The sequence below is a fragment of the Schistocerca piceifrons genome, chromosome 3 (assembly GCF_021461385.2).
Source record: "Schistocerca piceifrons isolate TAMUIC-IGC-003096 chromosome 3, iqSchPice1.1, whole genome shotgun sequence".
NCBI classification, from domain to species: domain Eukaryota; kingdom Metazoa; phylum Arthropoda; class Insecta; order Orthoptera; family Acrididae; genus Schistocerca; species Schistocerca piceifrons.
The window spans coordinates 551,706,605-551,729,290 of record NC_060140.1 but is presented as its reverse complement, the minus strand read 5'-3'; the positions used below and the strand labels follow the sequence as shown (position 1 = coordinate 551,729,290).

The window sequence follows — 22,686 nt, the reverse complement described above, 5'->3', positions numbered from 1 at the left end:
GCGGACAGTCATCGTCCATTGGGTCTATAGGGTGATCGGCCATCTCGGGAGGATGGCCGGGAGGGGGAGCTTCCTCCGCCGGTGAAAAACCAGATGTACGGCTACCAGCGGTGCGGCCAGGCGAAACGGATGACGGCCTGGGGCGGCAACCGCTGGGTGGCGCAGGAGAAGAAATGCGCCGTGGCGGAGAAGGAGAACTGTGCTTCCTATGCGCCTTTTTGGAAGGACGTTTGGTGGAAGTACCGGTCAAAGGCTGGGAGGTCGAGGTACGGAGGAAGTCTGCACGGGATGGTTCCTTCTTGAAGGCCCGTGCATCTGACTTCGATGTCTTCGTTTTAGCAGAAGCTGAGGAAGGGGCTGGTGTCTGTGGGGTGATGGGAGGAAGAGGAGACGTCGACCGCGTGATCTTAGCACTGGCCGAACGGACGACCTTGGTGCTGAAGGTCAGATCGCATGTCTGGGTTGCTACCTCCCGGGTAGTCCGAGGAGAGGCGAGGACAGTACTGTATTTCCCCGCTGGGAGCAGCGTGGGCTTCCTACTAGCCAATAGCTTGCGAGCAGCCGAGGTGGACACTTTCTCTTTGACCCGAATTTCTTGGATACAGCGTTCTTCCTTATAGACAGGACAGTCGCGGGAGGATGCGGCATGGTCACCCTGACAGTTCACACAACGAGGAGACGGAGGTGGACAGTCACCCTCATGGGCATCCCTGCCACAAGTGACACATTTAGCCGCATTGGAACAAGACTGTCGAGTGTGATTGAAACGCTGACACTGGTAGCAGCGCGTAGGTGTCGGGACATAGGGGCGAACAGAAATAACCTCGTAGCCCGCCTTGATGCGCGATGGCAGCTTAACACTATCGAAGGTCAAGAAAAGTGTCCGGGTCGGTACAAGGTCATTGTTGACCTTTTTCATGACCCTATGGACAGCCGTCACGCCCTGCTCAGCGAGGAAAGATTGAAGCTCCTCGTCAGTCAATCCGTCGAGGGAGCTAGTATAGACTACACCACGAGACGAATTCAAAGTTCGGTGGGCCTCCACCCGGACAGGGAACGTGTACAGGAGGGTGGCCCGAAGCAGTTTTTGTGCCTGAAAGGCACTCTCAGTTTCTAGTAATAAGGTGCCGTTACGCAACCTGGTACAAGATTTGACAGATCCGGCTATGGCATCTACGCCCTTCTGAATAACGAAAGGGTTGACAGAGGAAAAATCCTTTCCGTCCTCAAATCGAGAAACTACGAGGAACTGTGGGGCAGGCGGTAGTACTTTTGTCACTGTTGGCTGGTCACGTTTCCGTTTTTGGGTCGAAGTCGAGAGAGATGGAGTAGAATCCATTGCGGAGGAATCCCCCATGATTGCCAGCGTCTCCGATGGCGCGCTCCTTCCTTGTGGGGACCCTCTCAGAGGGCACTCCCGCCTTAGGTGAATGTTTACACCTCAGGTCACACCTCCCGAGAAACAGATGGAGGGACCAATCGGCATGGTCAGAAGGTATCAGCTCAGGCAATCACCCCTCCCCGGGCCTGGCCTTTACCAGGGGGTACGCGCGTGCCTTACATGTCTACCCAGGGTGGGGACTTACGCGTTACCCCGTCACCGGCTACGCGTGCGAACGCGTGGGTCGGCCTTCAGGCACGCACAGGGAGGAAGGAAGAAGAGCAAAAAGAAGAGAGAGAGGGAGAAAGAGGACAGACTGTCTCAAACGCCGAGGCGGAGACCAGAGAAGGCAAGGAGAAGAAGGCAAGGAGAAGAAGGCAATGAGAAGGCAAGGAGAAAAAAGTAATGAGAAGGCAAGGAGAAAAAGGCAATGAGAAGGCAAGGAGAAAAAGGCAATGAGAAGGCAAGGAGAAAAAGGCAATGAGAAGGCAAGGAGAAAAAGGCAATGATAAGGCAAGGAGAAGTCAAGGGAAAGAGTAAGGAAGACAGTGAGGTGGAGAAGAGCAAAGAAAGGAACCAACAAAAGGAAGGAAGAAACGAGAAGTGAAAAACCAAAAAGACCATGATTATAGGTCGTGGAACCGTCCGTCTCCGGACGCAGGCGCTAACTACCCCCGTGAGGGGGATGGACTCCTTTTAGTCGCCTCTTATGACAGGCAGGAATACCGCGGGCCTATTCTAATCCCCGGACCCGCAGGGGGACGAAAATAATAGGACGAGCCAGCCACCCTGCAACACGTTAAAACCTCCAGCCTGAAAGTTTAGGGTGGAGTCGGATGACAACAAAAAACTAAGTAAAATATACAGCACAAAAGAGGGTGACAATAAAATTAGAGGGACCTATAAAACCCACTTGCTCGAATAAAACTTAAAACACAATCTGCCATAGAGACATTGTCACCTAAAAGAGATAATAAATCACCCTGGAGATTAAAAGTTCACCTGAGGGCGGTTAAAAGAGGACAGTCCAACAATATATGGGCCACCGTCATATTCACACCACAGCAACAATGAGGGGGGTCCTCTCGACGCAGCAGATGACCATGGGTCAGCCAAGAGTGGCCAATGCGGAGCCTGCACAGAACAGAATCCCTGCGAGAGGCCATGCAGACAGAGTGCGCCATTCGTCTCCCCACAACCCAAAGACCCGACGGTGCAAAACCGTTCGGAGATCAGTTGCCGGGAGGCCGATCTCCAACGGCAGTTTGCGGGTAGCCTCTTTGGCTAACTTGTCGGCGAGTTCGTTTCCCGCGATCCCAACGTGTCCCGGGGTCCATATGAACACCGCCAAACGACCACGCTGCTCAAGAGCGTGAATGGACCCCTGGATGGCACCAACAATGGGATGGCGTGGGTAGCACTGGCCAAGAGCCTGCAGACTACTGAGCGAGTCACTGCAAATGACAAAGGACTCTCCAGTGCTGGTACAAATATGCTCAAGGGCACGAAAAATGGCTGTCAGTTCTGCGGTGTAAACACTGCAGCCTTCCGGCAAGGAGTGCTGGTCGAGATAGTCCGCATAAGCATAAGCGTACCCCACACGGCCATCAACCATCGAGCCATCGGTATAGATAACCTCTGAGGCATGGTATGCGCCTAGGAGAGCAAGGAATTGGCGGCGCAAGACTGCAGGAGCAACTGAATCTTTTGGCCATCGGGAAAGTTCCAGCCGAAGCTGCGGCCGACGAAGACACCAAGGTGGTGTATGTGGGCGGACCTGGAAAGCAGATGGAAGAGGCAAACACTCGAGTTCATTAAGGAGCGACCAAACACGGATCCCAATTGTATGGCCTGATCGCGGCCGCCGGTGTGGGAGATGGACTGCCGCATTAGCGAAAAGGAGACGATAGTTAGCGTGACGGGGTGAACAACGGACGTGGGCAGCATAGTTGGCTAACAGCTGTTGACGCCGAATACGAAGTGGAGGAACCCCAGCCTCAGCAAGGAGGCTATTAACAGGGCTGGTGCGGAATGCTCCTGTCGCCTGTCGAATCCCACAGTGGTGAACGGGGTCCAGCAGTTGCAATGCTGAGGGCGATGCTGAGCCATACGCCACACTCCCATAATCCAGTCGGGACAGCACGAGGGCATTGTAGAGCTGCAGCAGCATATTACAACCTGCACCCCACGTTGTGTTGCTGAGGCAGTGGGGGGCATTCAGATGCCGCCAGCACTGACGCTTGAGCTGACGAATATGTAGAAGCCAAGTAAGCCGGGCATCGAACAACAATCCCAGAAAACGGTAAGTGCCAACAACCCTGAGCATGGCATCCTGAAGATAGAGCTCAGGGTGGGGATGGACAGTACGACGCCGACAAAAGTGCATAACACAAGTCTTCGCAAGAGAAAATTGAAACTCATGGGCTAGGGCCCACGCCTGCACCTTGCGTATGGCTCCCTGCAACCTACGTTCTGCAACACTAATGGTGGAGGAGCTGAAAAAGGCAGAAAACGTCAGCATATAACGTGGGTGAGACAGACGACCCTACTGCTGCTACAAGGCCATTAATGGCCACAAGGAAAAGGGGCACGCTCAATACAGAGCCCTGTGGAACGCCGTTCTCCTGGATATGATGTGAACTATGGGATGTGCCAATTACAATGCAGCATGTCCGAATAGATAAAAAATTCTGAATAAAAATGGGGAGAGAGCCCAGGAGACCCCATCCGTGCAACGTGGCGAGAATATGGTGCCGCCACGTCATGTCATATGCTCTGGAGAGATCGAAAAAGACAGAGACGAGGTGTTGGCACCTGGAAAAAGCAGTGCGGATTGCAGACTCAAGAAAGACCAAAGTATCGGCGGTGGAACGGCCCTGATGGAAGCCGCTCTGGCACGGAGCCAGAAGACCCCAAGACTCGAGCAGCCAACACAGCCGTCGACTCACCATGCGTTCCAATAGCTTGCACAGAGTACTTGTCAAGCTGATGGGCCGATAGCTATCCACATTAAGTGGGTCCTTACCAGGCTCCAGCACAGGAATGACTGTACTCTCCCGCCACTGCGACGGAAAGACACCATCGCCCCATATGCGGTTGAAGATGGCAAGAACACACTGCTTACAGTCTGGGGACAGGTGTTTGAGCATCTGATTGTGGATGCCATCTGGCCCAGAGGCTGTATCGGGGCACTGTGCCAGGGCGCTCTGGAGTTCCCACAAACTAAATGGGGCGTTATACGCCTCAGGGTGGCGAGAAGCAAAAGAAAGCCGTTTGCCTTCCTCCCGGCATTTGAGCGCGCGAAACGCAGGCGGGTAATTCCCCGACGCAGAGGCCCGAACATAGTGCTGTGCGAAATGCTCGGCGATTGCATCGGCATCGGTGGATACCGTCCCGTTGAGGATAAGCCCTGCGACACCTGTAGAGGGCTGCAATCCAAAGATGTGCCAAATCTTCATCCACACCTGGGAGGGTGAAGTACGGGAGCCAATAGTGGGAACGTACCTCTCCCAGCACTCCTGTTTCCGCCTTTTGATGAGCCGCCGTGCCTGAGCACGGAGACGTTTGAAAAAAATGAGGTTCTCGGAAGACAGGTGCCGCTTATGTCGCTGAAGAGCCCGCTGACGTTCTTTAATGGCTTCAGCGACCTCTGGAGACCACCAAGGCACTGACTTTCGCCGGGGGCACCCTAACGAACGAGGAATGGTACGTTCCGCAGCGGAAGCAACCGCTGCAGTCAGTGTCTCAACCGCCACATCGATGGTACTGTGGGGGAGAGAGTCAACAATGGCAGCAGAGGAGAACTTTTCCCAGTTTGCCTTGCTAAACGCCCATCTAGGCAAGCGTTCATGGGAGCGACGCTGGGGTAGTGAAAGGAAGAGTGGAAAATGCTCACTACCACACAAGTCGTCATGGACTCTCCAGTGGATCGATGGTACAAGCCCTGGGCTGCAAAACAACAGATCTATGGCCGAGAACGTGCCATGCGCCACACTGAAATGTGTGGCGGCGCCAGTGTTTAAGAGGCAGAGGTCGAGTTGGGAGATGAGATTCTCGACATCTCTGCCTCGGCTAGTAATCTTCGTTCCACCCCACAGGGGATTGTGGGCGTTAAAGTCCCCCAGGAGAAGAAAAGGCGTGGGAAGTTGGGTGACAAGTGCAGCCAATTCGATCAGGGAGACTGTACCACCTGGAGGGAGATAGACACTGCAGACGGTTATGTCCTGGGTAGTCCTTACGCGGACAGCCACAGCTTCCAATGATGTTTGAAGGGGCACAGGAGCACTATATACAGAGGTAAGGACATACACGCAGGCTCCACCTGACACACAATTGTAAGTGCTACGGTTGCAGTAATAACCCCTGTATCCACGAAGGACAGGGGTCCGCATTGCCGGGAACCAGGTTTCCTGGAGGGCAATGCAGAAAGCAGGTGTCATGCTTAGAAGCTGACGTAACTCAGGTAGATGGCCAAAATAACTGCCACAATTCCACTGGAGGATTGTACAAAGCGTGTCCTGTAGGGGCATGCAGGCACTGAAAAATCAAATTACTTCGCAGGGTCACATGCTGCCATCGACTGAGAGACGGACGTCGCTACGTCCATCGTTTCTGAGGAGACGGTGAGATCTAGGTCATCAGGGGACGCAAAGAGCTCGACCTCATCCTCAGAGGCTGAGCTGACAGTAAGTGGTGGCGCGGGAACCACTGGGTCCTTAGGCTTCTTAGAGAGCTTCCTCTTCTCTCTCTTGTCTTTTGGAGGAGGGTTTACATGCTGGGAGGGCTTTCCTGACACATTATCAGGAAGAGACGAAGAGCGTGAAGCCCTTCGACCACCAGCTGGTGGCTTCTTCAGCCACTGGCTAGTGTCTTGTGAGACACTGGGGAAGTCCTTGGAAGCGACTCCCCCAAGGGATCCCTTCCAAACAAGTGAGGCCGGAGGAGGCCCGTGCATCCCCGGCTGAGCAGCCCGAGAGGGCCGTCGCCCCTCCGGCTGAGAAGCCCGAGAGGGCCGTCGCCCCTCCGGCTGAGAAGCCCGAGAGGGCCGTCGCCCCTCCGGCTGAGAAGCCCGAGAGGGCCGTCGCCCCTCCGGCTGAGAAGCCCGAGAGGGCCGTCGCCCCTCCGGCTGAGAAGCCCGAGAGGGCCGTCGCCCCTCCGGCTGAGAAGCCCGAGAGGGCCGTCGCCCCTCCGGCTGAGAAGCCCGAGAGGGCCGTTGCCTCTCCGACTGAGAGGTGGGGACTGACGTCCCCAGTTGTTCTGGGTGCACTGCTCCCAAACTGGGTGTTTTGGGAGCAGTGGAAGAGAGAGTGGCCCCCACCTGTGGTGGGGCAGGCGTAACGTGACTGTTCGGTGGGCCAACTGTGAGAGGAATCTTTGCAGGAACTGGTGACGGCAGTGTGACAGCAGCATAACTCCTCTACATAGGTGTGGGGTTGAGCCGTTCTAATTTCTTCCTCGCCTCTTGGTAAGTTAAACGGTCCAGGGACTTAATTTCTTGTATCTTCCGCTCTCGTTGGTAGACTGCACAGTCTGGCGAGCAGGGAGAATGATGCTGCCCACAGTTAACGCAGGTGGGAGGCGGAGCACACGGAGCATTGCGATGAGAAGGTCGTCCACAATCTCGACACGTGGGGCTGGCAGTGCATCTGGAGGACATGTGTCCGAATTTCCAGCACTGGAAGCATCGCATAGGGGACGGGACATAGGGCTTGACATCGCACCGGTAGATCATGACCTTGACCTTCTCAGGCAAGCAGTCGCCCTCAAAGGCCGGGATGAAAGCACCGGTAGCGATCCTATTATCCTTGGGTCCACTAAAGACACGACGAACGAAGTGTACACCTCGTCGTGCCAAGTTCTCCCGTAGCTCGTGATCAGACTGTAGCAGAAGATCTTTATGAAAGATAATCCCCTGGACCAAATTTAGTGACTTATGGGGAGTGACGGTGACGGGTATGTCACCAAGCTTCTCACAGGCGAGTAACACCCTTGACTGTGCAGAGGAAGCTGCTCGTATCAAAATGGCCCCGCTCTGCATTTTGGAAAGAGATGCCACTTCCCCGAACTTGTCTTCAAGATGGGTCACAAAGAACAGAGGCTTCGTCCCCAAAAATGAATCCCCATCAGTTCTGCTGCACACAAGGTATTGCGGTGAATATGGCTCCTGTCTGTCCGCAGCCCTGCGTCCCTCCCAGGGCGTGGCTAGGGAAGGGAACGATTTGGGGTCATATGCCACAGCATTAAAGTCGACTTTACCACGCTTAGAAACGTTGGTGGTCGTGCGACCACCGGATTGAGACTTTACCCGCTTCATTGCGGGGTATCCGCCCCGATGCCACCCACTCCGACCAGGGGCTCTCCCCACAGGCGCCACCTAGCCACAGCAAAGGCCACCTGGCAGGATGGCCGTTGCCGGGAGTCCTGATGCCCCATCTACTCCTTGGCTTACGTGGGGAGGTGTCGGCGCAGGCATCAGCAGTACGATCCCTGTGTTGTCAGGGGGCTACAACCTAGAGGGTACATGACGACCCCACCACAACAGGCTGGCTACCGTGCTGGATTTTGGGTGCCATTGGTAGTCCATAGAGATCGTGGGTGCAGATGGTGACGCACTAAGGGCGTAACTGACACAATCCAGCAGGTGTGTATGCCCAAAATGAGGGATGGAGGGTGCAGTTACGACGCCAAGACGATAACATGTGCCAAGGTCTCAGGGCACAGAGGACTCATGGTGCACCACATAAGGTGGTTGAACAGACTAAAGCCAGTCATGCCGCCGGGTCACCATCCGTCACCGACAAGGAGGGGGCGACATCCATGAACAACAGGTCAGAATCAGGTCTGTGTGAAGGTGGGGTGGGACCTCTGCTGACACCAGAGGCCCCTTGTTCCGGGACTTACATTTCTTCTTCTTTTCTGTTTGAGATCGAGGAGGGCTGTGCGGCCTAAAAGAGCCAGCTGCAGCAAGATCTGGAACAGAAAGAGATCGGGCGACCTGGGTTCTCGTGGTCATCGAGTGGCAGCAGACCTTTGGCCTGGAAGGTGCCGGGAAGGGGTACCCCGGGAGGGGGGCCCCTTGACCGGCAGATGCCGAAGAAGTGGGACACTTCCCCAGCTGGGGAGGGGGATTGGTACCCGGAGGGGAGGGTGTGGGAGCCGCAGGTGAGGGGGGGGAGAAGAGGGGTTCGGGACTGGGGTAAGGAAGGGGGAGGAAGGGTTGAAGATGTAACTAAAGCATAGCTGGACGTCATGGACATAGTGCGAAGACGTGCATACTTCTTACGAGCCTCAGTGTAGGTTAGACGATCAAGGGACTTAGACTCCTGTATCTTCTATTCCTTCTTATAAACTGGGCAATCTGGTGAACATGGAGAATGATTGCCATGACAATTAACACACACAGAAGGGGGAACAAAGGAACTCCCCTCATGGAGGGGACATCCACAGTCACCACAGAGAGGGTCCTGCGAACAGCGGGAAGAGTGTCTAAAATGCAAACACTTATAACATCTCGTAGGTGGTGGGATGTACGGCTTCACATCACATCGTGAAACCATAATCTTTACTTTCTCAGGGATGATATCCCCTTCAAAGGCCAGGATAAAGGCACCAGTATCAATGCAATTGTCCTTTGGATCTTTCTGAACGTGCCGAACAAAGTGAACACCTCGCCGTCTGAGATTGTCCCGAAGTTCCTCATCAGTTTGAAGGATGAGGTCCCTGTGAAAAATCACACCTTGAACCATATTCAGAGACTGGTGGGGGGTAATGGACACAGGAATTGTGCCAAGATGGTTACAGGCACGAAGGGCCGCAGACTGGGCAGCTGAAGCAGTTTTGATCAACAACGAACCTGACCGCATCTTGCTCAGTGAGTCCACGTCGCCAAACTTGTCTTCAGCGTGTTCCACAAAAAAATAAAGGTTTGGTATTGGCAAAAGTATCCCCATCAGTCCTGGTGCAAACCAGATAGCAGGGGATAGGTTTCGACCCTAGCCAACGAACCTGACCCTCCTCCCAGGGGGCTATGGAAGGGAGGGCCGAAGGGGCAGAAGAAGCAGCACTAAAAGAATTAGTTCCATGCAGAGAGACAGCTGCAGAAGAACAGCCAGAGTTCTGGACCTGTATGCGTTTTATTTGCATAGCGTCCACCCTGATACCATCCACTCTGATCAGAGGCTCTCGCCACGGGTGCCACCCAGGCACAGCAAGGGCCGTCTGGCACGGCGGCCATTGCCGGGAGTTCCGATGCTCCAGGACGACAAGCAACCACTACTAGGCTTACATGAGGTGGTCACAGCTTAGGTATGAGAAGCGTGATCCCTATGTTTTCAGGGGGCTCAACCAAAAGGGTACATAGCGACCCCACTACATGGGCTGGCTTCCGAGCTGGCTATGCACCCTAGCATCAGACAACGACATGAAGAAAAAGGTGAAATGAACTAGGAGTGCACGTGTCAGAGACACTAGGTAAGGTGCTCTTCCCCAAATGGCTCACACTACGGAACAGAAATTTAATAATGGAGGTCAAATCGGAGATGGGGACCAGGGAATGCCGAAAGGATGAGGTGATTACGCAACAAAACCAAATTGTAAAGCCAACACATCCAGGAGGATATTGGGGCCAACTTAAACAAGGACACCAAGAGAGGGAGACGAGAGGGCAAAGGGGAAGGAGCAAGGAGAGGAGGGCAAGGAAATGCAGCCCTGGAAAGAAGGAAGGCTGCAATAGCTCGGAGCCCATGCTCGCCACGCACGTACTCACGTAAGGACCGTGAGTCCCCTGGGGGGGATGATGATGATGATGATTATGTTTGGTTTGTGGGGCGGTCAACTGCGCCGTTATCAGAACCCGTACAATTTGCTTTGCACAGTCCAAACTCGCCACTTTCATGAATGATGATGAAATAATGAGGACAACACAAACACACAGTTATCGCAAGGCAGGTGAAAATCCCTGACCCCGCCTGGAATCAAACCCAGGATCCCATGCTCGGGAAGCGAGAATGCAACCATGAGCTATAGACAAGTCCACACGGGTCTGGGAGGAGGGGACAGACAGCATATATCTACCAATGGACACCAGAGATGAGCAATGTTCCTTTGGCTGAGGGTGGGGCATCACAGTCCCAAATGTTAGTAAGGAGAGGGGAAAATAAAATGGTAGACTACCTCAGATAAATTGGGTGTCATCATAGAATGGCCAAGGGCGATGCCATTTGGATGGACAGTAAAATCTTTTTCCACAACTGTCACAAAAACAGGTTGTCATAACAAAAGGGTGAAAATGTTTATACTTCTTTTTATCGAAATACAACAAACACACACAGGTGTTATTTCAATGTCTTCCGTTTTTCTTGTAAATGGGACACACTGGCAAGTGGGAGTGATGATGGCAGTCCTTACAGCTGACAAGTTGTAGAATGGACACAAGATGTTTTGTTGTGCTCAGTGCGCCCATAGTTGGCACAGGTGTTCTCCCATGTGTGCTCAGTTATCCTTCAGCAGACAAACTGCTCTCCTGATTGTAATATCAAGTCCTGGTGAAAGATACTCTGCAGTTTTCTGCTTACGTCTGCTTTCTGGATCAGAAGGGAGCCATTAATGTCTTCTGCAATGCTGCCACCACTCTAAAAATATCTTCAGTGTTTTCCATAAAGAACTGAGGTTCGATTGTTAGAAATAACACTAACCTGGACACTTGCCTGCAAAAATTTTAATCTATAACGGAATTTAATTACTACATATACTCATATTTACTTTGGTATTCTATTAAAAGCCTGTGTAAGCTTGTTGTGGCCTATATTATGATAATAAAATGAAGGAATAATGTTAGTCTAGTGCAGTAACTATTATCATCATCAATTTACTGTAAATATTGCTATTAGTCACAGAGGACCATTTTTAAAAAACGTACCCATCTGCGCTGCTTTCAACATTGCTGTTCCATATTCAATAGCACCACCAGACTTAAAGAGAAGTTTGAACTTTGCCTCACCAACCCAATTTCCATTAGGCTGCGCTCTCACCTTCCCTTTTATATAATTTGCACCAAACATGGGTTGTTCCAGTTCAACCTGAAAGAAATTACCATGCATGAAAGGTAAATAAATGCCGAAACTTGTTAGCTTTTGGAATAAATCCTTTGTTGGGCTTGAGTACAAATACATACATGAAAACACATGGGCACACACATACACGCAAGCCCCTACTCTGCACTAGGCTGGACAGACAGACAATGGTGGGATTGCATTTAGGCAGGTGGCCTACAGTACATTGGGTAACGGGGGGGGGGGGGGGGGGGGGGGGGGGGGGATGGAAGGCAGGCAGGACGAGCAGCTGAGATGGGTAGCTAGCAGCTCAGAATAAGGGAAGCAGGATTTCTGGCTATGAATATGGGAGGGAGAGGCAGCAGGTATGTGGACTAGACACATGATGCACAGGCATCGGAGCTGGTGTGATGGGGAGCACAATGAATGTTATATGGAGACATGGGTTGGGAGGGGGTGACAGGAGAGAGAAAGGGGAAAATGGTCAGTAGAGGATATAGGGACAGTGGGTTAATAGAGACTGAGGTGGTAACCATTCGTTCTGATGGAAAGTTTGTCGGTTGTCATGAGGCCATTGAAAGCTGTGCAGTGATTACAGCAGAGTTTTTATATGTCATAGTTGCTTTGAAAGGTGACCTTGTCTCTGTGGGATAGGATAAGTCTGAGAAAGGACTGGAGTAAGAAGTGCTGGGTGAGTGAACTGGACAAGTCTTGTATTTGGGTCTCTCACAGGGGTGTGATATCTGTGGCACGGGGTTGAGAGTGGACGCAGTATAAGTGTGGACAAAGATGATGTTTAGGTTGAGTTGACAACATAACACCACTTTGGGAGGGGTGGGAAAGATTTTAGGTAGGATGTCACTCATTTTCAGGCAGGATGATAAATAACCAAAACCCTGACAAGAAACATGGTTCAGTTCTTCCAGTCCAGGGTGACATTTGGAGCTAGGGACAGTGCTCCTCTTTGGTTGATTCTTGGGGTGGTGGGAGGATTAGGGATGTGCGAGAATCTAGCATGGGAAATTGTTTACGGACAATGCTTGCCGAATAGTGCCTGTCTATGAACGCCCTCATGAGGGTTTTAGCATACTGAACAAGAGTGTTCTTGTCACTGCAGATATGTCATCTACAGGCAGGCAGGGTGTATGAGAGTGACAGCCATAGGCTATTGCATGACATCCACATAAGTCAATCTTTCAATGGGCTATCTACAGGAAACTTGCCTAGCCTCTCAAAGCCCAAACCCGTTGTCTGATTCAGATTCACTGACGATATCTTCATTACCTGGACTCAGGGTCAGGACATCCTATCTCTGCAACCTCAGCACCTTCTCTCCCACCACCTTCTTGGATGTCTACCACCTCTTTGACGGCTCGATCCATACGTATGTCTACATTAAACCCACTGACCAATAGCAACTGCACTATGACAGCTGTTATACCTTTCACACCAAAAAAAATTCGCTCCGATACAGCCTGTCCACCCATGGATGACATACCTGCAGTGATCAGAACTGCCGTGCCAAATATACTGAAGGTCTCATGATAGCCTTCACAGAAAGGCACTACATTCTAAACCTAGCCCACAAACAGATCTTCCATGCCATATCCTCTCACTCCCCTAATCCTCCCACTATCCTCAAGAATCAGCTACGAAAGAGTGTCCACCACCTCGCCCAATAGTGCCCTTGACTGGAACAACTGAACCTTGTCCTTCACCAGGGCTTGGATTATGTATCATCATGTCTGGAAATGTGAGGCATCACATCCACAGCCCTTCCCTTGGTTTGGTATTCCATCACCCACCCAATCTACACAACATCCCTGGTCACCCCGTGCCACTTCCACTAACAACCCCTTGCCACAAGGATCATACCCTGTGGAAGCCCCAGGTAAAAAATCTGCGCATTTCACTCGTGTGAAATACATGTGACAAGCTTATCCTATTGCATCACAGGCAAGGCCACCTGTGAAAGCAGCGGTGTCATGTACCAAGTCTCATACAGCCACTGCATAGCTTTTAATGTTTAGAAGGACAACCAACCAGTTGTCCACCACAATGGTGGTCATTGCCAAACTGTAGCCAAGAACATAGTTGACCACTTGGTGTATAGCATGCTGCTGAGCACAACATATTCAATTTCAATGGCTATTTCGCAACCCAAGCCATCAGGAGTCTTCCCTTCAACACCAGCATCTCTCAGCTTCCACAATCTCCTGGCTTCAATCTCCATCAACGCAATGTCCCTACATCCTCCACCTACCAGTTTCCCCTTCCTCTGTTCTGTGAACTCCTCCCAATCCCCCCCCCCCCCCCAGTTAACTTTTCCATGCACCACATATGCATCACATCCTACTGCCTCTGATACTTGTGCACCACATGACTACCCAGTGTATCTGCCACCACTACCTTCCACATTCCTAGCTTGCAAACATGCTGCCTCACCTCCAAGCCACTTACCACTGACTTCAAACCCCTCTTCCGGCCTCTCACCTTCTCCCCACCCGACACTTGTCCACCTGCCAAAATCAATCTCTCTCTCTCTCTCTCTCTCTCTCTGAGAGAGAGTGTGTGTGTGTGTGTGTGTGTGTGTGTGTGTGGTGTGTGTGTGTGTGTGTGTCATGAGGGCCTTCACAGATAGGCACTACCCTCTAAACCTAGCACACAAAGAGATCTTCCATGTCATATCCTCTCACTCCTCTAACACTCCCACCACCCTCAAAGATCAGCTATGAAAGAGCATCCACCTCATCACCCAATAGCACTCGCGTGTGCGTGTGTAGTTTAGCTCAACAAATGTTAATACCACATGTTAGCTATCATACTGTGAAACCAACCATGAAGTAACAGCAGGTTTGTTCTGCAGTACTGTAACAAATAACATTTACAAATGACAATGTGAAGTAGAATGTAACAACAATATATCAATTTAAGATACTGGAGACATTATGGTACCACTGCAAAGATTTATTGTAAGAAAGTCTGAAGCAATTAAAATTACTTACATCACTCAGTGTTACAAATGGAAAGCTAAATGACTGCATTTTGTCTCTCGAATCTTTAGCATTGAATATCATGCGATGTGTTGTCAGATATAACCTTCCTACTTTGGTGCCTTTAAACTCTGGCTGATCCTGTCCATGGAATTCCATTGTTACATGATCACTAAAAAGAAGTATGCTGAAACAAGTAATGAAATTCAAAAAATAAATATGTTGAAAGAAGGAATGAATTTCAATAAAAATATTAATCTTTGAAATTTTACTAATTTACATATTCTCAAACAATGCTTTCGTTATTCTGGGCAGTTACGTGACTAGATGCTCAGACACTGAGGAAGATATGCTACAAAAATTTAACTATAGTTAGTAAATTGCTCATCACACACGTTGTAACAAAAGCCGCTGATAAGCTAGACATCAACATCACCAGACCAAAAGGAACTGAACAAACGTAGGCACAAAAAGCCCATCTAGAAAATACCTGCCTTTTTGATACTATAATCTGTATATATCTGCATTTAATAAAGTACCATTTATTTCAAATTACCCATTTATATTCATTTTCTGAAGAATTAGACTGAAAGAAAAGTTTACCAACAATAAACATATTGCTAATATATTGCACGAATTAATTCTTAATTTTTTCCCAGCAAAGTAGTGGACAGAAAAAAGTGAAGACAATAGGAGTGAAGGCCAAAAGCAAGCTCACCCTGGGCCTGAAAAAGGTATGGGTAGAGTAAACGAGAGAGGACATAGGGGACAACATAGCTTAAAAAACTGTGGATGAGTACGCAAAGGTAAGGGGGAGAGAAACGGCATGTAGAAACTGGAGAGGGTGTGATGTGATACAAGGGTGCATGGAGTATAGAGACTAGATGAGAAAAAAGTCAGTATGATTGGAAAACTGAAATATATGTTTGAAAGGCAATCATTTATCTAAAGACTTCAATAAAATATCCAGATGTCGTAGGTAGTTCTGTAGCCACTGAGGGTGATCATGCTGTGCCAAGTAGTTGCTTTGCCACTGGTAAATCCAAGCTGCCTTGAGCAAAATTTGGCAACGGTGAGTCATGTGTGCGAACATCTGTTTGGTGAACATACGAATTTGAAAGGTCACAGTGACTGTAATGAAGTTAATACATGACATGGTTGCTTTCATAGATTGCCCTGTCTGATGGTGTATATGTGACAAGGATTTGACTGAAACAGAATGTGCTGAGAGCATGCTTGGAATATCTTGCACAAGTCTTGCATGCAGATTTTATCCACGTAGCAATGAGATGGGAAATAGCTAAAGCATGAGGAGCTAGATTACTTTGTAGGCTGACAGTTGAATATTACTTTACAATACAGCAAAAATTTTATGAAGAATTCTGGAAAGCAGTATAAACCCTGCAGGAGGATGTAGGCAAAAAGTTCTAATCCAGGATCAGATGTTTTAATGATAGGGAGGATGCCTTGTGAATGCTTAGCGTATATGGTAGGAGTATTAGAACTATGGGAAGATAGCAAAGGTGTTTTTTGTTGACAATTACCTGCACATTCACTTTCTATATTATTCATAAAAGGACACCGATACACTGCCTTCCGTAATTTCCTGCAGTCAGCAAATCTACTGTCTCATTTCTCCTCTATAACATTGTTCTTGAGTAATTGGCTACCAAGTTCTGAACTGACAGAAATCTGAAAACATCTAGACACTTGGGTGGCAAGTACAACTACTACAAATATTGGGGATTAAGGGATACTGCAGTAGCCATTAATGCATGCTGGCCTGATTTTGCGTTTCTGTATTTACTTTGAGACATTCAAGTATGCCTGGACATACATTCACGGTTTTTCATTATAATTCTGATTTAAGCTTTTGATTCTGTTTGTAATTTGTGTGTGAATGTGAGACAGTGCGGAGGAGGAAGCTGGGGAGGGGGTTCATTTTCATTAATTCATTATATTTATAACTACAGGACATTCAGGAAAATGTTAACTATAGTCTTAAATGTACTTCAGCTCTCTGATTAACTATCAATTCAAATAATTTGACAACAAGAAAGTGTTGTATCTGTTTAGCAGCCCACACCCAATTTCAAATTTTTTATCTATTTGATGTGGTGCCCCTCTTATTTGAATCAGCAATATTTTATGCTAATTGTGTTACAGATGTCATACAGACACTCCAGAGTGAATCAAGGGACAGAAATATGTAATCTTGTTGTACAGGAGCAATGTAACAAAATGTTAACATACTTTTTTGGAGAGAGTTACTTGATATTTGCTGCAGGTGATAAAGCAACCTCAGAAACTGTAATTTCATAAATCTGCCAATGACTTCATTTTCTAACATGTGTTTTCTTCATTTATGCTCATCATACATACATACACACACACATACATAGTTTTTCTTGATACGACAAGGTATTTTCTGCATAAGACAAGGTATTATTTTTCTTCTGAAAACTTTTAAATTGCACTCATTGGCTTTTTCATTGTTGAAGCTTCTCACCAGTAAGTAATCCTCAAATTAGTATTTTACGCATATTTAGATTAAACCCCTCCTGTTAATTTTATCCTCAAGTAATAAATTTGTGTATCATGCACTGTTTAAAGTGTCTCTTCTTTATGTCTGTAATTTTGTTCTGTGTTATACAGGTGAGTTATTTATGTTCCTTGAGCGTGTAACTTTGAACAGAGGAGCTGGATGAGAAAAAGTAAGAAAACAATGGCATGTAGATAAAATGGTAATGTTGTACTAACATACCACACTAAAGTGCACCAATAAATTACGATGTCAGAGAATAGGTTGTCATGTAAACTGCTGATATATCAACACAAAAGAGGAAGATATTCATGTAAAATAAAATTGGTACAATCAACATCTTGTGTCACTGGAGAATGGAAAAATACCAAATAATGCTAACTGACTATGGTAATGATATTGTTCATCATGTCTTTTGCCTGAACAAGATAAATGTATTTTTTTATTACCTATTAATATGTTAGCTAAATTTCTCTTCTGTGTTTTGTGCATGCTACTTTTGTTTTCTTCTCAGTTGAATACTGATTGACTACTATTTCTAGAACATTGGATATTTTATATTTTCTGCAAGTCTTTGTTCAAATTACTACAGCTATTTGGTCCACAGATGAAAACATTTTTATACTCTCATTAGTTATGATGCCCTTTTGATCTGCCTTTTGGAGTCACATGTCGTAGATGATCCATCTCTTGACTGACTTCTTGACTGCACTTTAACACCTAACTGCTGATCCCCTTTTGTACAGCACCATTTCTTAAATCAACCATTTTCTTTGGCAATCCAAACTGTATTGTGCCTTTGTGAGCTTTCCCCAGTTAATGCTGGTCAGTATTTGCTTGTAATTTATTTTCTGCTTTTACTCCTCAATACTTGATTGTTCCTGCAAAAATATTATTTCCTAGTTTCATTTAATATACTGTGATACTCCATTCCTTCTAATTCACATTTATTTTTTTCTGTATGTTCTGTTGTCTTCATACTTCTTTATACACCTCCCTCTTCTTCTGGCTTTGTTTTTCTCATTTTTGGCAGTCTTGCTTTTTCTCCTCTTTCTGTGCCCTCTCATAGCATCCACCGCTTCTTTGATTATCAAATACTTCCTGCCACTGATCTCTTACAACTATATTCTATTCCACTTTTCTCCTTATTACTATTTGATATTTTTTGTTTTATTTTTAGTTTTAATATGTCCTACCTTTGTGGCTACTACTGCTGTCTGGCAATTTGCTGGTTCCCAAAGGCACTGTCTTACGTGGAAAGTATTTTTTACAATAACTTTATTTCTTATTGCAAACTGACTCAAAGGTTTCAATTTGTTTTTCAATCATTGCGCCATGATGCAAGGAGGCCTAGTTTTTAAGCTTTCTGTGCACCACCCTCCACCAAATACTGGTGGCCAACAAGTTTTAGTCTTCCTCCAGATGTCTTGTCATTGGGTAGTGCTGAACAATTGTTACTGGTCTCCTGCAGACTGTGGTGTGTGATGAAAAACAGGGAGCACAATCTACAGAGGAGAGGCAGAGATCCTGCCAGAGGGCTGTGAGGTGCATTTCTACTGGTAACCCCACCCAAGGGGGAGTATAAGGAAGTCGACACTACTCTTACGCAAAGATAATATGATACACTGCATGGTCAGAGAATTGTTGAATGGTATATACATTGGAGACCAAGAGTTGGTAATGTCAGAACTAAAGACCACGGAGGTTGAAAATAGTCCGGAAGGCACCGGTCACCACATTAAATGTGTCATAAAATTTCATAGTCATAGCCGCTGCCAAACCATAAACCTGGCAAGCACAATCCAGTTGGGATGAGACCACGGCCCAGTAAAGATTGAGAAAAAACAGCACAATCTGCACCCCAAGAGGTGTGGCCAAAGAAGCAGAGTGTTAAGCTTTTGCATGAATCTAGACTTTAGGTGACAAATATGGAGCAGCAGAGTCAGCTTTTTATCAAAAAGAAGGCCCAAAGAATGGGACTGTGCAACAACTTCCAAGCACTGGGTACCCAAGAAGAGTTGTGGAGCAGGATGGACCATGGTATGATGGTTGAAATACATGTTGCACATTTTTGCAGGAGATAACTGGGAACCATGGGAAAGTATGTATGTAGAGGCCAGTCGGATTTCACCTTGGAGCTCACACTCAGCCGATGCTTCTGAATGGGAGCTGTGCCAAATGCAAAAAACATTGAAACGCAGTACAGGGGTGACCAGTGGCCCCAGGGTCACCAACGCATTGATGGCGATGAAGAGCGTGACACTGAGGAGACAGCCTGGAGGGATGCCATTCCCTTGGACAGCCGACTGAATTACCTACCTGAAAAATCAGTGGGATAAAAATTGGTATCGAGCCTTGAAGGACCTTGTCAGGGAGAGTTAGTAAAATATGGCTGTGCCAAGTGGTGCCATATGCATTACGTAGGTCACAAGAAGAACCACAATGGCATGCTGGCATTTATAAAAAACCTATCAGACTGCTGTTTCCAAATGGACCACATGGTCAGTTGAGGATCATCCCTCCAGCAAATAACTTTGAGAGGGGTACAAATGGTGCCAAGACTTAAGAACCAAGGAGGACCTATGGGAAACCATCCTTTCAAGCAGTTTTCAGAGCACATTGGTAAGGCTAACTGGTCGTTAGCTGTCAAGAGATGTTAGGTCTTTACTTGGATTAAGGCTTGGGATGATGATACCACCTTACCACTGAGAACGGAAGACACCTTCGAGCTAAATGAAAAAATTTAAAAAATAAAAAGTTCAGAATGGTGTAGTAAAAGAACTTTGACAGATAAGTCCAAATGGAGGACTTCTTTGTAATCATAAAGCAACTACCTTTCAAATAAAAAAATCCAACAAAATATCTACCACTGTTCCAAAGATACAGCATTTTCAAAAATTTTCCAAAATTCACATCACAGCGCAGTGTTATCTTTAGAGGGCTGTACCTCTCAGCAGAAATTTTTTTGGAGAAAACAAAAAAATGGACTATGTCAAATAAGTTATTTTATGTAGGTCTATTTTTATTCATGTATTCCCTTCTCTTTACTTAGTTATTCCTTTTACTGCTTTTTAAGTGTTGGAATGTGTTTTGTTGTGACTGATTTTGAGCAACTAGCGATGATCTCACATTTCGCTAATCCAACAAATTAACCAAATATTTTCTAGGATTTAGTCCAAAAGCCTAAGAAAGTTTTGAAGGTTGATAGCCCTTGCCTCGCGAAATTTTGACTGTCAAGTCAAGCTGGTAGCCATAATGTAGAATCTATGATGCATGATAGAGCCAAACAGCAGTCTGATAGTTTGGGCATTGCTGATAGTGATTGGTATCTCGGGCAGACATCGTGTCCAAGACAGAACGTAAGGTGGAAAAAAAGGAGCAGTACATTACAAGTACTAGTTTAGACTGATTCCCTTGTTCCTAATTACAATGAAAGGCATGGCGAGACTAGTTCCTTTTCTCCTTTTGTCACAGAAAGTAGTCTCCCAGACTAACAATATTCAAAGGGAGCTCAATGGTCAACAAATACCAGTAATACTTGGATTTTACATGACGGACAGTTTTCATCACACAAGTTTTCAGGAATGTGTATTTTGCATAAGCATTATCTTTCACTCACCAGTAATCCTAGTGCAGCCGAGGCTGCGTGCTAATGAGTGTCATACTCCGAAATTGAATCTTTCCTTCAACATGTTTATCACACTGAGCCAAAATAAGTTATCAACCTACAAAAGCAAAGCTGCACAACAACCTGTAGCATTGTGACTGATGCTGGAACACAAGATTTCTATGAGTAATACAATCTGGATGAAAATTTCTACTGCTGCTTATTAAAATGTGTTTCTTTTTTCTTCTAACTACCCTGATTCTGTTTCTTGAGAGCAGATGATTTTGCAAAAACAAAAATTAAATAGTTATGTATAGCATCCAATATGAAACATATTTGTTCATATTCAAAAACAAATACCGAACCTGTTACCACCCTCCTGCACTGACCCACTATACCGTCAAAATGGCAGACAGAAGCCACTCATTGATATTCAGTACCAAAACATAAGCCGTAACAAGAATTATATTTATTCCCATGAAACCACATTTCTTGGCATTGCCAGATTTGGTTCAAATGGCTCTGAGCACTATGGGACTTAACATCTGAGGTCATCAGTCCCCTAGAACTTAGAACTACTTAAACCTAACTAACCTAAGGACATCACACACATCCATGCCCGAGGCAGAATTCGAACCTGCGACCGTAGCGGTCGTGCGGTTCCAGACTGAAGCGCCTAGAACCGCTCGGCCACACCAGCCAGCATTGCCAGATCTAAACCAAATTCTCGCCTTTCAAATTAATTCTGCACTACCAGTCACTCAGTAATCACAACCAATATTCCAAAAAGATAATATAGAACAAAATAAAATAAATGTCAGTATTCTGTTCAGCTTCAGTGTGCACACACATCATTATGTCAAAGCAGATGTCTAAGTTAGTAGCTTTAAGAGGGCACTAAGAACAGTCACCGAAATCTCAAATTATTTAATAAGAATAGATAATCCCATAGTAGTAGTAATTTCCAGACTGCCGCCTGTTTAACAGCTGCATCCAGTGGTTTTATATCCAAGAACTTTCAGCAGAGCAATTCTCTACAGAAATTTACAGAATACTGTGTAATTGTGAAGAAGCATACTAATACTACTACTACTACTACTACTACTACTACTACTAATAATAATAATAATAATAATAATAATAATAATAATAATAGAGGAACACCAAGGCAACTGCAGAGGGGAGACACTGCCTTAGTAATTTTAACCCAGAGGAGGAAGGTGTGAAACTAAATGATATTTGTATTAAAGTGCTGAAAAAGACGTACCAATCTTCCACCACTGGGTGACAGAAATAGCAAATGACAGCAACCAACAGCTGCCAACTGTGCTAGAGTTTTCAAAAAATGTGATAAGCCTCTGCATGGGATCACATGGAAATGGAATTTTACGTCAGTTAGCAACTAGCCAGAATGTGCACTGGACATTCAAAAAAGTTACAACCTACTTCAAGACATCCTACACAGAAGAGGCAAAACATTGTGATTCAACAATAAGTTCATCTGACTCCAGCATAATACCCCAAAATATTTTCGTAAGTAATTGATTATTTTGTTAACAGATTATTTTCACATGATTAAACAGTTGTACACACAAAAGCTAATCGAACTCTGTGTGTGTGTGTGTGTGTGTGTGTGTGTGTGTGTGTGTGTGTGTGTGTATGCTCTCTTACCTATGGTCAACACAGTCTAAATTGTTTGTACTCTTGTGGAAATGGACTCAGCAAAATCTTGACAACCAAGTTGCATCAAACCAGGTGACTTGAGGTTGAATGATGAGAATGGTAGCACCAAAGATCTCTGGTCAGAATGCAAATGGGGAATGTGTGTGCACGATTGTCCTTGTCTGACTTCAAAACCTATATACTTTTTGCATGTTGACCTCAACAACTGCAGATTTAGAATTAGCCATCACAGAATTATTGATGGCAAATCAATATCCCACCACTCTTCACTTGGTGGAACTGAAAGACTGATCATCTTGAAACATCTAGACAAGCACATGAGGAAGGAAGATTAGCATTTCAAAACACATTGTCATTGTGGTCATTATAGATGGAGCCTAAACTTTCATTGGGTAATGATAGGGAAGGAAACTGACCATCCCTTTTCAGAG

At 46.7% G+C, this 22,686-nt stretch overlaps 1 protein-coding gene across 1 annotated transcript in view; it reads right to left on the bottom strand.

Moving 5' to 3' along the window:
• Window positions 1-22,686, bottom strand: part of LOC124788358 (WW domain-binding protein 2) — a 133,143-nt gene that overhangs the window by 105,372 nt on the left and 5,085 nt on the right. Inside the window, exons 2-3 of the mRNA XM_047255623.1 lie at window positions 14,436-14,610; window positions 11,298-11,457 (exon numbers count right to left, since the gene is read on the bottom strand). Coding sequence (XP_047111579.1) covers window positions 11,298-11,457; window positions 14,436-14,610 — 335 coding nt within the window. The remainder of the gene's footprint in view (window positions 1-11,297; window positions 11,458-14,435; window positions 14,611-22,686) is intronic.